The sequence below is a fragment of the Mauremys reevesii genome, linkage group 3 (assembly GCF_016161935.1).
Source record: "Mauremys reevesii isolate NIE-2019 linkage group 3, ASM1616193v1, whole genome shotgun sequence".
NCBI classification, from domain to species: Eukaryota; Metazoa; Chordata; order Testudines; family Geoemydidae; genus Mauremys; species Mauremys reevesii.
The window spans coordinates 28,891,218-28,907,101 of NC_052625.1; the positions used below are offsets into that span (position 1 = coordinate 28,891,218).

The 15,884-nt window shown below is 42.4% G+C and overlaps 1 protein-coding gene across 3 annotated transcripts in view; it reads right to left on the reverse strand.

Annotated features, from left to right (window-relative positions):
- FSHR (follicle stimulating hormone receptor) overlaps positions 1-13,229 on the reverse strand; it is a 165,716-nt gene extending 152,487 nt beyond the window's left edge. For 2 of the 3 annotated variants that reach the window (XM_039532582.1, XM_039532581.1), the window contains exon 1: positions 13,019-13,229. In XM_039532582.1, coding sequence (XP_039388516.1) covers positions 13,019-13,170 — 152 coding nt within the window. In that variant the 5' untranslated portion in view covers positions 13,171-13,229. The remainder of the gene's footprint in view (positions 1-13,018) is intronic. The other variant, XM_039532583.1, reaches the window with a different exon arrangement.
- Between the last annotated feature and the right edge of the window lie 2,655 nt (positions 13,230-15,884).

The window sequence follows — 15,884 nt, forward strand, 5'->3', positions numbered from 1 at the left end:
TGTGAATACAGGCTAACACGGCTAACCCTCTGATATCTTTCTGAGTGTATTTGCTGGAGCCCTGAAAGCAATAATGCACATATCTGTCACATGATGAAATGGGAGGCAAGGAATCAGATGAATCCAAAGTTTGAAGTTAAGATCCAGATCCTAATTTTGCCAAGCTATGTGGTGTGGGGGAGAGGGAGAGTAAAAGGGTGAGAGGACCAGGCTCATCGCCAGATAAATATCAGGAGTTGTTACAGAGGACAAGTATGACATGGACTTCAAAGAGGTATATAAAGAAAGCCGGTCACATTCTTAACCTGCCAGCTTGACAGTCTTCCTCTAAATTAATTTTTAAAATGGTATTTTAACTATTTTCCTTTCTCCACCCATTTTCTCAAGAGAATATTTCAGTTACAAAAAAAGACAGCACCCCCCTCCTCTCCTTGCACCCTCCCCTGGTGACTTTAATGAAATATGAAAACAAAAAAAAGTTAAATATAATTGTTCTTCTATCTCCCTTGCCTACCTTCTAGGTCACCAGCTTAAAAACAAACAAAAAAACCAAGCTACCCTCTTCCCCGCCCCCAAAAGAAACCAAAATGAGCAAAAAGCAAAGCATTTTCCTCGTCCCCTTCTTGCAGGATCCTCACTTTCATGCTATGTTTGGAATGTGCATATAGTACATCAGAAGCCCTTTTATCTAGCTCTGAACAAAACTGTGTATTCCTCTTTCTCCCGCATTCCTCTCAATAACATTTTCATTCCTTAACACCACTTGTTCTCAAACCGAAAGTTTCCTGAGCTTCATTTAAAAACATTTCAAAGCATTACAGTAAATAGTGTTCCCTCCCCCACCCCTGCCTCCCTCCTCCTCCTCCAGAGAATTTGAGCAGAGAGTTCTGTTTCCAGAAACATTTTGTGATGTTTCTTTCTGAGTTTAATAACTGACTGTTCTATCTGTCTGGAGTGTTTGTTTTTGGGGAAATTGGATGAGACACACAGCATTCATCCCATTAGAAAATAGTATGCTTTCTAAGCCTGAACTTAAGAAACATTGTTATTGGGCCAGGGATTCTTTAGGCATTTTTGATATTCCAAATTATTTTCTGGAATTGGATGATTCTTCTAACATTTCTGTCAGCATTTGTACAGAACAAGTTGTGATGCTTTTTGACCACATACATAAATTGAGAGTTCTTCTGCTCTTGATTCCACAAGCAATGGACCTGAATTCTACTGGACACTGGGAAGACAAATATTGGAAGAGACTGAAAGGAAAAGAGATCAAGTAAATCTTGAACTCCATGCTCCTGCAACTCTTACTCATGCATGGATTTCAGTGAAGCAATGAGTATAAGAACAAAGGCCAAGGTGTTGCTATGCTCCATATTACAATGGCTATCTGATTTAGGATTATCAATGGGATTTATGCTCCCAAGGGCCTAAATCCCTTTTGAAAATGAGATTGAGGCTTCTAAATCAGTTAGGGTTGCAATGCTGAGTTGCAATGGCTAGATTTTTTTTTTAAATCCGGCCCTTAGCAAGGATTGCAGGATTGGATTCATATTTATATGCTTGAGTACAGATGGCTCAATAGGACTCCTTATTAAAGCTAACGTAATTGCAAAGCAATTAGGAAGAATAATTTTCTATATTCTCAGAACTTGTGTGAAATCCAGGCTTGAATCTGACCTATGACTTGATATTTTAATGATCTAAATTTTACTGCTACAGAGAGCAGTCTAATCAAATGAGAGGAAAAGAGTGTAAAATAATTTACATGTTTTGTCTGGAAAGGTCAAGTTCTGAAAAAGAATGTGACCATTCCTACTACAGTGTTTACCCATCAAAGGCAAAACCAATATACACCATTATGAAAAATAGCACATACCTTTTATACGATTATTTTGGCACAAAGATTAATCATTACCAACAGCTGCTGTTAAGAGTTAGCAGTCTCCCACAATGAACAGCTGACAGGGGGCCTGATCCTCAGCTAGTGAAAATGTCAATTTAAGTTAACTGTGGACATGTCCCAAATACTTTAGATTTTCAAAGCTTACGCAGTTCACTATTTAGTGTTTCTACTTTAGCTAGTTTTCCTAGAAACTGTTTGTTTTTTCCTTTTCTTAGAAATAAGAAAAATAGATGAAAGATGGTAAATATTTAATTTGCTGATACTTTTCCAATGCACTTCTAATGGCCTCTATAACATGTCAAAATAATGTGAACCCTTCAGCATCGCAACTTAAACTAAAGGAATAACTCCATAGTTTGCTGCAGTAGTAGGTGGTTATCCTGTGTGGATTAGCCACAACGATGACACTTACTTTTCAAGAGCGTTTAACAATCTCTTTGAAGTGTTTCAGTGGGCACCTTTAAAAATTTGTACCATTTCAAAAGATTCTACCCTGTCTGAGGGATTCCCATGTATCTAGTTTCAGAAATATTGCTGGAAATAGTAAAATATTTCAAAACGCTAAGGTAAAACTTTAAAGAGCACAAAAGGGCCAGTGTTGCAAGGCCTAAAGTCCAGATACATACCTTTTGAGTAGATGCCTAACTCCTACTAAAATCAATGGGATGACAAAATCCCATGTTAAAAAGGGAATTAGACACCTAAGTCTCATTGAAAGTGAATGGATTTAGGCTTCTATGTACCTAAGTCATTTTTGAAAGTGGGACTCATATTTTAAAGTTATTTAGGGGTGAATATAGGGTTGCCAACTTTCTAATCACACAAAACCGAGCATCTTCACCCTGCCTCCTGCCCCGCCCCTTCACTGAGGCCCTATCACTGCCCTGCCCCCCTCCGTCTGTTGCTCGGTCTCCCCCACCCTCACTCACTTTCACCAGGCTGGGATGGGGGTTAGAGTGTGGGAAGGGGGCCTGAGGGCTCTGGCTGGGGCTGCAGGCTCTGGGGTGGGGACAGGGATGAGGGTTTTTGGGTGCGGGAGAGGGAGAGGGATCCAGGCTGGGGCAGGGGTATATGCACTCTAGGCTGGTGGAATGGGCTCTGGATGGGGCCAGAAATGGGGTTATGGGTGTGGGATATGGCTCCAGGCTGGGGTAGGTGGTTGGGGTGCAGGCAGGGATGCGGGGTCTCAGCAGCACTTATAGCAGCTCCCAGGAAGTGGCCACCAGATCCCTGCAGCCCTTAGGTGCATGGGCAGCCAGGGAGGCTCTATGCACTTCCCTCATGCCCACAGGCACTGCCCCCACAGCTCCCATTGGCCGTGATTCCCGGACAATGGGAGCTGCAGTGCCGGCGCTCAGGCAGAGGCAGCACACAGGGCCTCCCTGGCCGCCCATGTGCCTAGTGGCTACAGGGACCTGGTTGCCCCTTTTGGGAGTCACATTGAGTCAGGGCAGGTAGGGAACTCCCAAAGAGAGATATTCATACTAGGCAGGGAGCACCTATCTCACCAGCCAGGCCCCGCTCATACAGGCATGTTCTGAGCATGCCTAACACCCGATCCTGCCACCCCCCACATCAGGAGGGCCCAGTGTAGGTCACCAATAGGTTCGGGGGCAGCACAACACCTGCACAAAAGACAGATGGGGCACAGGGAAATATATGACTAGTGTAAAAGGTATCAGGCATGAGCAGAAGACAGACAGAGGGTTTTGGCTGCTAGGGCAAGGGCTACCTAAGTGGCTGATTGGGGTTAGGTGCCTAACTCCAGGAGAGAGTTCACAGCTGAGGATCCTGAGCAGAGGGAGGTGCCTCTTTCTAGTCCATCAGCCAGGTGCACCAGGTCAGTTAGTTAAGTACTTAAAACCCAGGATAGGGAGACTCAGGTTCAAATCCCCACTCTGTCCAAGAGGAGCAGGAACTTGGGAGGTGAGAGACCTTGGGTTAAGTTCTTGCTTCTCTTGGACAGAGTGGGAATTTGAATTTGTCTCCCACATCCTGTGAGAGTGCTCTAGGGCTACTGGCTATAAAGGACCACCACCTGTAGGTAAGGCAGCCTCAAAAGATACCTACTGGATCAAGCCCCAGAGGCTTGATAGGCAGAGGAATGCCTAATTTGTGAATCTGCTGGGGCTTAGGTGTGAGCTAGGCATCCGGTGGCAGCATGCATGCTCCCTGATGGACACTTGGGTGCTTAAGAATTATAGGTGCCTACAGGGTTAGGCCACACGGTTTGTGAGGATTTAAATGTCAGATTTCAGAGCCTAAAATAGCATTTAGGCACCTGAATCTCTTTGTGGATCTAGCCTAGAGTGCCTAGCTTGGGACCATTAGGTGGTAGGCTACCCCAGGATTAGATGTTGCAATGCTGAGTGGCACAATGCCTGAGTAATTTTGAGGATCTGGGACCTAAATCCCACTGATAGCAATGGAAGTTAGGAATTGAGGTGCTTTTAAAAATCTCACTAGTGTCTATCTGCATTTTTAGGTGCCTAAATATTTTTTTAAATGTGGTCCTTAGGTCTTGCAATGCTGACAATCAAGCCCTGAGTCCTATTGTCCACACCTGAAAGTTAGTCTAGTTTAGTAGTATGTGAATTTAAAGTGAAATAGCTATGCCAGAGAAGAGTGTATGGACACTTATTCCACATTAAGAGTGCCTTTTTCTGGTTTTGCTTAGTCCACTTCCAAAAGAGATCAAGCTAATTCAGAACAAGGCACTCTTATTCCACACAAGTTATTCCAGAATAGCTGTTCCCGAATAACTCTACGAGCTTGTCTACACTTACCAGGGGATCGCTGCATGGCGAGCGATGCATCGGTAGTCAAGGACCTGCTAAATGGTCTGCAGATTGCTGTCCCATGGACTCCTGTACTCCACGGGAATGAAAAGAGTAAGGGGAAGTCAACAGGAGAGCATCTCCCATTGAAATTGCGCAGTGTGCACCCTACAGTAAGTAGATCTAAGCTATGTCGATTTGAGTAACGCTATTCATGCAACTCAAATTACGTAGCTTAGATTGATTTGCCCCTGTAGTGTAGACAAGGTCTCAATGCAGATACATCTTAAGGCTTCTGAAGCTATGTCTATACTTACAGTGCTGCAGCTATGCAGCTGTAGCACTTCAGTCTAGACACCCACTATAGCAATGGGAGGAGGTTCTTCTGTTGACATATTTTCTACATTGGGGGTTAGGTCAGCAAAGCTATAACTTTTAGGCATATGTATTTCTCACACCTCTGAGAGACAAAGCAGATGTAAGTTGTCAGTGTAGTTGCAGCGCTCAGTCTCTTTTTGACAATGCAACTTAGGGTAACGTTGTCAAAAGTACCTAGAACTTTACATGCCCCCATTCTAACTACTAACAAAGTTCACATTTTGATATCATCAGTATTTCTTTTGCCAAAGTATCTTGGCTACCTCTGAGGGCATGACAGATGTGATTAATGAAATTTAACATTAAAAAAGAACAGTCAATAAACACTAAGACATGCTGTTTTCATTTCCACAAGATCCTCTATGTTGTTGACTCATTGAGTCAGGAGAAGTTGCAAAAATAATACATATTGTTGAAGAATTTGTGTGGAAAATGAATTCTGAGTGCATGGTTCTTCGCCATCTGGGTATGAATTAATTTTCTACTCAGACTCCAACCACCAATTCATCTATCTTCCATCTTACCCTTGCAAGCCTCTCAGGCTTCCTGCTCCCTTTCCCCTCACCACAACTTAGTCCATCTACCTTTGACCTGATAGGTCTCTCATCCTGGCTGTGTTTCTGCATTGGACATTGGTATTGTATGCTCACATCTCATACACTAAGTATTCTGGGAAACTCCTCTTGGGTACAACTTCTCGTGTTATGTTTGACTGGAGTAGCACCAGGGTTCAGAGTAGAGATGAAGACATGCCTGACTCATTAAGATAATAAAATGTAGCACCTGCATGTGGCTTTTTACCTTCCAAACAATAACTAGTTAATACAACATTGTGCAACTTATGATGATGATCACCATTGTACAACTGAAGAAACTGAAGCAGGGTATGTAGGTGAGTGGCCCAGGGCCACAGATGGAATCAGCATTGGAGCCAAGATTAGATATTCTAGACCATGCTTCTCTTTACACCCCTAGGAATTCAATGAGTGATGGAACCTGATTGTGGTAGAGTGCTGGGATGAAAGGAATTAGAAGGTGAAAGGGAATTGTAGGGTGAAATCCTGGCTCCACTGAAGTCAATAGCAAAACTCCCATTGACTTCAGTGGGACAAGGGTTTCATCTATAGAATTTAGAAGTTAGATCATCTACTCCATTCCCCTGACAAATCTGAATTGTCTATTTTCTAAGGCTCAATCCAGTTAATTTTTAGATATTCCAAGGTAGACAAAGGTCAAAAGCATGGGGGTGAGAGTGACTCCAAGAGCAACGTTGTGTGGAGGAGGGAGATGAAAGGAGCTAAAAGGCTGAGGCAAGGACTCAGGCCACCAGAAAAGAGGAAGTGCAGAGAACTGAGTGTTCCCAATCAGAACCATTGTGGGATTTGGTATTTTTCATACACATTCTTGCTACTGAGAAATCTGAACTTGATTTCCAGACTGGGCTCTGATTGATTTCAGGGATAGTGGGAAATGGAAAAATGAAAGTTTACCACTAACATGAAATTAGACACACACAAAAAACTATTTTCCTATTTTTTGTGTGCAAATTTCTTGCTTCTTTATCTTTTCAGACTCCAGCTGATTTTTCGTGTTTAAAATTTTCCACCCAACTCCCTCTATTTCCGTAGACTTTTGTTTTTTCTATCCTTTGTACTAATTCTATTCTTTTTTTTGACCTTCTGAATTTATTTAATTTATTTCTCTTATTGGTTACTGAATGTCTCTACTTCTGATGTTTCTGCTCCTGTACATACTTCTCCCTTCTTTGCCTTTTTCCTCTGCCTGGGCCTGTTGGCCTTTCCTTTCATCTTCTCCTTTGTTCTATCTGTTTCATTCTCTCTTCCTCCCATGGTACCTTCTGCTTATATGACTGTATTTCTTGTTTTATACTCTGTTCAGTTCTTTCCTCTTCTCATCTTTTCCGTGGATAGTATCTAGTTCCTCTAGGTCTCTCAGAAGGACTTTGGAAGAGCCCAAGATGACCAGCCCTGGATGATCTAGTCCAGGTTTTACACTGAGTCTAGTGCATGCTGGGACAGGACTCAGGAGACCCGATTCTCCTCTCACAAGCTTTACATCTGTGTAATTTGATTGACTTCACTAGTGATAGTTATAATTTATACCAGTGCAAGATAGAAGAGAATCAAGCTGTTGAGGGCTAGTCAGTTCTGTTTTAGGAGCCCTATTGATATTTGCACACAACTACATTTCTCATTATTGAATCTCAGTAACCTAGCACAAGACACCTTGTTTTTAATGCAACTGACCAACACTGTTGAAAATATGGGAACAGCTAAATCCTGTGATAATTACCTGATGACAGCGTAAGCCTTTATTTTATAAATTTTGCTACACTAAAGATTGAGATAATACTATAGCAAGTCCTGATGCAAACAATAGGGTTTGTAGCTGTTGTTCAAGTTGTTAGATTGTACATCTAGATTGTTTGTGCTTGATCCAGAATTTGCTATTTCAAGGTGTCTGACCATTGAATAGTCAGCCATCTACCGAAGCTTGACATGATAGTCTAAAAATAAATAGCTTTGAGTAATAGTACAAAGACTCCTGTGTAGAAAGCAAGAAAAATCCAATGGTTGTGGTTTGCAGAGGTTTGAGAACAAATGGTCAAAATATGTTCCTTACCAGCGGTGATTCATCCTAAACCACTTGGTGAAACTGGAATGCTGATTTTCAAAATGTATACAATACATGTGGTGAAATCTTGAGATGCGGTGACCAGAACTGCCCATGATATTAAAGGTGTGGGGCATATTGTGGATCTATATAGTGGCATTATGATATTTTCTGTCTTATCTGTCCCTTTCCTAATGGTTCCTAACAGTCCGTTAGCTTTTTTGACTGCCACTGCACATTGAGCAGATGTTTTCAGGGAACTATCCATAATGACTCCAAGAGCTCTTTCTTGAATGGTAACAGCTAATTCAGCTATAATGTATAGCTGAAATTATGTTTTCCAATGTGCATTACTTTGCATTTATCAACACTGAATTTCATCTGTCATTTTGCTGCCTATTCACCCAGTTTTGTGAGATACCACCTCCCCTCAGATGAAAGGCCCTATAGAAGAACAATGTATTGTTATAAGAGTAACTTCTTTCATGATATTTCTACTTCCACTCCCAGATGAAAACATGAAGTACAGTGGTTCAGACCTGTAGCAGGGTGGACCCCTGCTCCTGCCCTGAGGGGTTTAAAAGCGTCCTGGCAGGGCTTGAGAGCTGCTGCTCTAAAAGCTGGGCTGATTGGGGAAGTGGCTGCAGCTGGGTCACACCCCATCAGGCCACAGCTGGCGCCTATAAAAAGGCCAGGGAAGCCAGAAGCAAGTAAGTCTCTCTGTGCCTTCAGAGGGAGAAGGGCCTAGCTGCAGGGAGCTAGAGACTGGATACCTGAGTGAAGCAGGGCTGGGGACAGGCTGGGGAGCTCCAGCCTGGAAAGCCCCAGGCTGCGGATTAGCGAAGGGCTAACAGGACTGGGGGTTGCAGAGGGCAGCCCAGGGGTAGGCCAAGGCAGCAGGTCCAAACCCTCCTTGCCAGTGATGAGTAGGCTGATACTGCAGTCTGCCCCAGGGCGTGGGGCTAGACAATGACTGGCAGTAGCCATATACTGAAGCAAGGTGGGGATAGAGGGTGAGGGTTCCCTGAGGAGGGGAGACCCAGAGAGGAAAGGGGTTACTGCCAGGGGGCAGCACCCCTGTGTAAAAGGGCACCGGGTCCAGGGAGGGACACGGGAGCCTGAGAACAGGTGGATCACCAGCCTGCAGAGGGCGCTCCAGTGCTGGAACAGAGCTAATTCCCAGAGTCACCAGCAGGAGGTGCCGCAGGGGTGAGTCCGCCCATCTACAAGACCTTTTTGTTAAGTGTATTTTGTCAAATCTCAAGAAGGATCTGTTTAAAAAAAACAAAGAAAAAGAAAAACTAAAGAGTTTACCCACACCTAATTTTAATGTCAACAAAGAACAGGAAGAAGAGACAAACATTAAATATGACTTCAAAAGAACTTTTAGATCCTCAATAAGCATAGTGTCCTATATTTAAGAGGAGTTCTTTTCATTGACACCACTGGTTTTTAGAGATGTCTCCCAACTGGCTAACCAACCCTTTGATACAATAACCTAAAACTTTCTATCTGAAGTCTCCACATTTGGTTTCTCATGGTTATCACCAGAAACACACAGCCGGCGACATTCTGGACAGACTTTTCAGCTGGATGAGACATAAGAAATGCAAGAACCATCTTTTTGTCCTGAACAGAGCACCTTCTCTCTCAGGAAAGAATAAGAAACCATCATGGAGGTCTTCTTCTTGAAATCTTGGACCCTGCCAAATTCCATCCAGGCAGGCCTCCTAAGCCAGCAAGAAAACAACTGGAAACAGAACATTCTCCTTCCAATAATTTGGCCTATGCACACAAGTAGTAGTCGTGGAAACAATAACTGCAATGAGGGCCACCACCTGTGATTCAGACCTCTACATCATTTCTGGATGGTAAGAAAAAGCAGAATTCCTGTGAACTCTCCTGACAGATTGTCAACACTTCCTTTGATGAGGTGAATCAGCGCCTGCTCTAAAGCGTGCAATAGCCCAAACAACAATGAGGAAGACATTGTGCAATGCTGGAGAGCCCACAATCAACTCCTAATGTCTGAGCTCCCATTTCTCAGTAAGGTAATCAAGAAATCAGAAAAAAAGACTTATGTCACTTGTCAGCAGCCAGAGATTTTCCTCTCAGTCAAACTTCAGGCCAGGGCATGATTCCAAAACACCACATGTTGCTCTTGAGTAGATGACCCCTTTCTGCCAGAGTAAAGGGAAACATCCATACTGATCCTGCATTACTTCTCTGGTTTAACTGCTAGAACAAATCACCTGGCACGTCTGTGCTGATTCTAAGAAACTGCTGGGGTGGAACAGAGACACCCTGAAATGGCTCACGCCCTTTCTTTTGGACCAACCCCACAGGTTTGCAGTGGGCACGTCTTCCTCCATTTCTAAAGCTTTCACATACAGAGGCCCAGGGCTCATCATATTATTCAGCATCTATATGAACCCATTAGGATAGCGAGTGAAACAACAGGGTGAAATGCCAGAAGTATGCTGAAGACACCCAGATCCTCTGTCTCATAGACTTGAAGGTCATAAGGGACTATTGTGATCAACTAGTCTAACCAGCTGCATATTACAGGCCACATAACCTCACCCACTCCTGAAATAGTCCCCTACCTTCTGGCCGAGTTACCCAAGTCCTCAAATCACGGTTTAAATACTTCAAGTTACAGAGAATCCACCATTTACACTAGTTTAAACCTGCAAGTGACCTGTGGCCATGCTGCGGAGGAAAATGAAAAACTATTAACAGTACTGTATTTCTGCTCTCTCTCACACAGTCAGCACCTGAGTGAAAAGCAGCTGGCAGAAGCTGAACCCAGGCAAAAAGAAATGATGCCAGCAGAAAGAGGAAAGCATTTGCCTCTTTTATAGCACTCCTCATTACTGATTATTCAGATTATTGAAATGGTCCCCAAACTGTGGATCCTTTTGGACTCTTACATGCTGTTGAAGAAATGCAAGGTTAGAAAAGAATCTAGCTATGTTGAGATTCTGCAGTGCTGGTTGGAGTTCACAGTTAAATCAGTACCTCGGACCCACAGCAAAGAGTGCCTTGAGTAAGAAGGTGTCATTTTTACAGTCCCTTTACTAAGGGGAGGCTCTAGACATTTTGCCACCCCAAGCACAGAGGGTCCGCTGGTCCCACGGGCAGGGGCGGCTCTAGGAATTGCGCAGCCCCAAGCAGGGCGGCACGCCGCGGGGGGCGCTCTGGCGGTCGCCAGTCCCGCGGCTCCGGTGGACCTCCCGCAGACGTGCCTGCGGGAGGTCCACCAGAGCCGCCTGCCGCCCTCCCGCAGCATGTCGCCCCAAGTGTGCGCTTGGCGCTCTGGGGTCTGGAGCCGGCCCTGCCCACGGGACCAGCGGACCCTCCACAGGCACGCCTGGGGAGGTCCACCGAAGCCGTGGGACCAGTGGACCTTCCGCAGGCAAGCCGCCACAGGCACCCTGCCTGCCGCCCTAGCGGTGACCGGCAGAGCGCCCCCCCGCGGCTTGCCGCCCCAGGCACGCGCTTGGAGTGCTGGTGCCTGGAGCCGCCCCTGCCTTTACTGACACAGCATGGACCTTTAAGGCTTGCCCATCACTAGTTCTGACACAGTTCATGGTGAGGGTCTAGTTCTATTTTCATTTACACAGATGTATATTAGGGATGACTATGGGTAAAATCCTGACCTTACTGAAATCAATGAAAATTTTGTCATTGACTACAATGGGGACAAGATTTCATCAAGGGATGTAAAACTGGTTTAAGTGAGAAGATAGTCTGGCCTGTGTTTCCAACTCTCATGGCTATAATTAGATACATAATATTTCAAGAAGAAAGCATTTATTTACGGTTTTTAAACATACATAGGTTTTCTCCAAATAGCCTGTTTCAGTAATTACACCCCACAAGGTCAATAGTCATTCTGAGAAGCTGGCTAATTAGCAATCCTCTGATAACTCCTTAAATGGCTGACCACTCCTTACTAAGCCCCCACTTTAACAGGTGCCTATGTTTTAGAGTTCCATTTCCTTATAAAAACAAGGATATAAGGATTTGAGTAGTCCCTAGATGGCAGATTCTAACTGAGTAATCTAAAGAAACAAATCACAATTAGCTATCTATGCTTGGAGTGTGGTTCATCCAGGATTTAGACCATCCAAATTGTACATGGATTATTTTCCCTCTAGTTGGTTGTATAATGATTTAAATATTCACCGCCTTCCTGTAGTTAATTTAGTCATTTTTTCCAAGAGTCTCACTGCAGTCTATTGCTTTTACTTAAGCTGCGTGCCTAACACAAATTTTGACCACCCCTTCTGTTGATTAAAATCCTTTGTGCTCAAAAGCTGTGGGATAATTTTAGTATAACAGATGTAAAATGGTTTGTAAGATCTAGCTAGTGAATGATCAGCTGTGTTATTCTGCCTTGGCTCTTCCATCCAAATTGGCTGCTATAATTACTATTAAAGGACTTACCCAGGTATGCTTATTTTACATTAGGTTGTGGTATTAGTTGATTATAGTGTAGCTGCTTTAAAGCAAAGAAAGAGAGAACACTCTTTGGCTTATTTTAATGATCAATATTGGCTTTTGGGTGAATTATCTCATTAGCCTTGTCACCAAATTAGAAGATATCTGATGTCTAGTACTGTACATGTTATCCGATGGGGAAACAACTAGAAACTCTAAGAACTATAAAGCAATTAGCTGAGACAACACTAAATCTTTGCTTTATTTATCATCATTAATGCAGTCAGTGTTTCAATGAATGATGAGAATCACCTTTTTATTCAGAAATTTTTGGGGGGTGTGGATGGAAGGGACTGATAACCTTGTAAAGTGCTGCATGACTACACATGAAAACCACAAATTCCTTTTTGGAAAATCAACATTTCTCTAGAGAGTTACTACTGTGCAAACAAAATGTTTCCAAAGTTCCTCATGGCAGGAAAAACATGGTACATATTCCACTCATTTTCAGTTATGCTAAAGCAGGTTGTAAAGAAAACTTAGCTTCCTAGATACTAGGATAATACAAATAATAAAAAATAGATTCCTTTTGAAGCAATATTTGCAAACTTTGCAATATTTAACTGATCTTTTCTCAACTAAAATGTTAAAATAGAGATTAGAGTAACAGAGGCTCTTATTAAGGTTTTGAGGGGGATATGGTGATTTAATGAGTGTGACAGAGTGTTCTGCTTTTAAAACAGCTGGTATAAGTCTCTTACATGAACCCCTGGACTCCTCCAAAACTGAGCATGTTGGCTTGCCACAGCAGTTTATTTTGCAAGATAACAGCAAAGCTGCTGCTTGAAAATTACAACAGCTCCCTTTCCTTACTTACAGTTCAGTGGAGTTCCTGGGAATGTCCCGAGGAATCTGGATCACTTTGCTCTCCTGGCAGATGAATATCCTGTCAGAGCACTGACAGAGATGATGCTGACATCCAAAGCAATCACCCAGGAAAACCACCAAACAGATTAAAAAAAAAGACATGTTTGTCTTTACATCTGTGCTCGCGTCCCTCGTTTAAAAGGAAGGCTCTACAGCCTTCTACTGCATGACTAGGAATGACACCCCTAACTGAAGATCCGCCTTAAAAGCTGAAGCAAATCATGTGATTCTTAGGGGATGACTTGTTTGCAAGTTTCATTTCATGGCCTGTGCTCCATAAGCATTTTAGGGAAGGTGTGGAGAGGAGCTGTATGCTAACAGGAACTTGTTATGTGATAAAACGTATTTTATGTTTCAAGTGGTGTGGATGAAGCCACAGAACTTTAATTCGATTATTAAAGTGTTTTAAATCTTTTGCATGTTTACACTGCAAAAAGTTCTCTTTCTATAGCTGTGTTTTGCATGTACAATATTAAACAATAACTAGTAGGGACCAAGAACTTGTACCTGTTATTGCTGGATCCTGCTCACCTTACAAATGCTGCAGTGTTTATATTAGTATGCTGGCTTTTCTAGTCAAGGACTTGAATTCTTTGCTAGTACTTTGTGACTTCTTGTGGCAAGCACACAAGAATTCTATGGTGGATTTTACTGAATAGGGTCTTGACTTAAAAAGGATGCAGCCTCCAAAACCAAAGCAAAATACACATTTTTAATTAACATTTCTCACGCTCTTAGGGCACAATTTGAGCACATTTGTTGGCTTGTGTCTTTGGAGAAAGCCTGGTGAGACAGTATGCAGGGGCAGTAAATGGTTCCTGATGAACAAGGAGTTAATTTAATCTCCACTCCCATGTGAAGGAACGGGGAAGGGCTACAAGAACAGCTATCTGAGAGACAGAGGAGGAAATGTTTTCAGGAAGGCAAGACTCCATAAAGACAAGTCACAGGACTCTATCTTGTGGAGTTTATCCATTTACTTTACACTCATGTTAAAGTATTTTTCTGTCCTGTTACAAAATAAGAATCCTTGAGAAAGAGACCCTGCTAACTACAACTGTTTCCTTTCACTGAGTCATTCTACCAATTTACACCAGCTCATGTCCACAAGAAATAGGAATTTAGACCTCTTCCTCATTTTCTAATTGACGCTTTGGAACTAAAATTAAAAGGCCACATCCTATGGTCTCATTCCCAGTCCTCTCTCAAACAAACTGCCATTGATTTCAATGGCAAATTCCATATTACTTCACTGAAGCTGGCTTGAGTAAAGACTTTGGGATTTGGCCAAAACTCAATAGGACTAACTAAGATTAGTAAGATTTTTCTGTGTTGAATCTCTAGTTCTTGAAGCATTTTAACTGAAATTGCTGTTGAAAGTACTAGGATATCAGAGGTTTATGTGGGGCAGAAGAACATTTAGCCAAAGAGAAATGTCTTAATCTTTTATGTTGAAACTTATTTATATAAATGATCAATATATTCACTACATGAGTATGCAAAATATTTTGTAAAATGCAATAACACTATGTGAACATGTCCATTAATTAGTACCCATAAGAAAGGATAGCAATACAGGTCTCAATTTAATTAATTTTGGGTCCATAAACCCAATTACATCTATTGTTCGGTCATGATAGAAGCCATATATGAAAGTGATGGATTCACACTTTTCTTTGCAATCATGAAGGCTAGCCTTTTTTAATAAAATAAAATAAAATAAAATAAAATAAAATAAAAGCTACGATTTTCATGAAATAGTATGAGTCTAGGAGCCAGGGCTTTAAGAAAAAACACCATGTGTAGTAAGACTCAATAAAATCATGGGAGCTGGCAACACGAGATTGCCCTCTGCATTAGAGCCAGTCACTGATTCACAACTCACAACTATTACCTAAGAATGAAAGGAGTTTCTTAAGCCTATTAGGGTTGATACAAAAATTTCAACCTTTTCTCTTAAGGGACAAACTCTGCTCTCCTATGCAACTTTGAAGTGGGAGTTGCTCCACTGACTTCAGCCAAATTATTCTCAAATTACATCAGTGAAGGCCACTGACTACATTAGTTTACACCAGCTGAAGAACTGGCTCTATAATACTAGTACAAGGATACAAAAAATATAATCACTGACTTTTAATACAGTCCCAACATCAATTAGACTAGTTAACCATTGCCTTAAAATAGTAATCTGCGACCAAGCAACTGTGAATAAAAAAAGAGTAAGGTCTGAGAAAAAGCAGCAAACTAAGTAGGAGAATAAAGCTGTTTATATCTCTTCTAAATATCTTCCCTGATCATCATGGCTAGAGCTATAGCTACTCTCCACCTCAGAATCTATGGTGTTGTCGCTTTCAATACTTATTTCTGATTTACAATTATCCACCACTGACATGGAGTTAAGATTCTTCCAATATTTTTGGGCTGTTTAATGCAAACACTCAAAAAAATTGAATAGTTATTTAAGGCCCTTGGAATTTTGAACATTTTGTTCCCCTTTTAAAAGAAGCACTAGAGTGCTATCTACCAAATTTTAGGTCTCCCTCAACAGAAGAGTGATTCGCCAGCCAGTGTACCCCCTTGTGGCTGTGTATGACACAGCAGACTCCTCTTCCCTGTTGCTCCCTCTCCTCAGCCACTCCAAACTTGTGGTGACCCCAGTGTGACTCAGCCTCTGTTCAGTCCCATCCCTTAAAGGGTAACAGAATTCCATAAACAACAGTCCAGTGACATCATGCCAGGTCTTCAGCCTGACACTGGGATCAGTGGTTTTATACCTCTTATTTCAGGTGCTTTCATGCCACTTTCCTTGGTGGTTG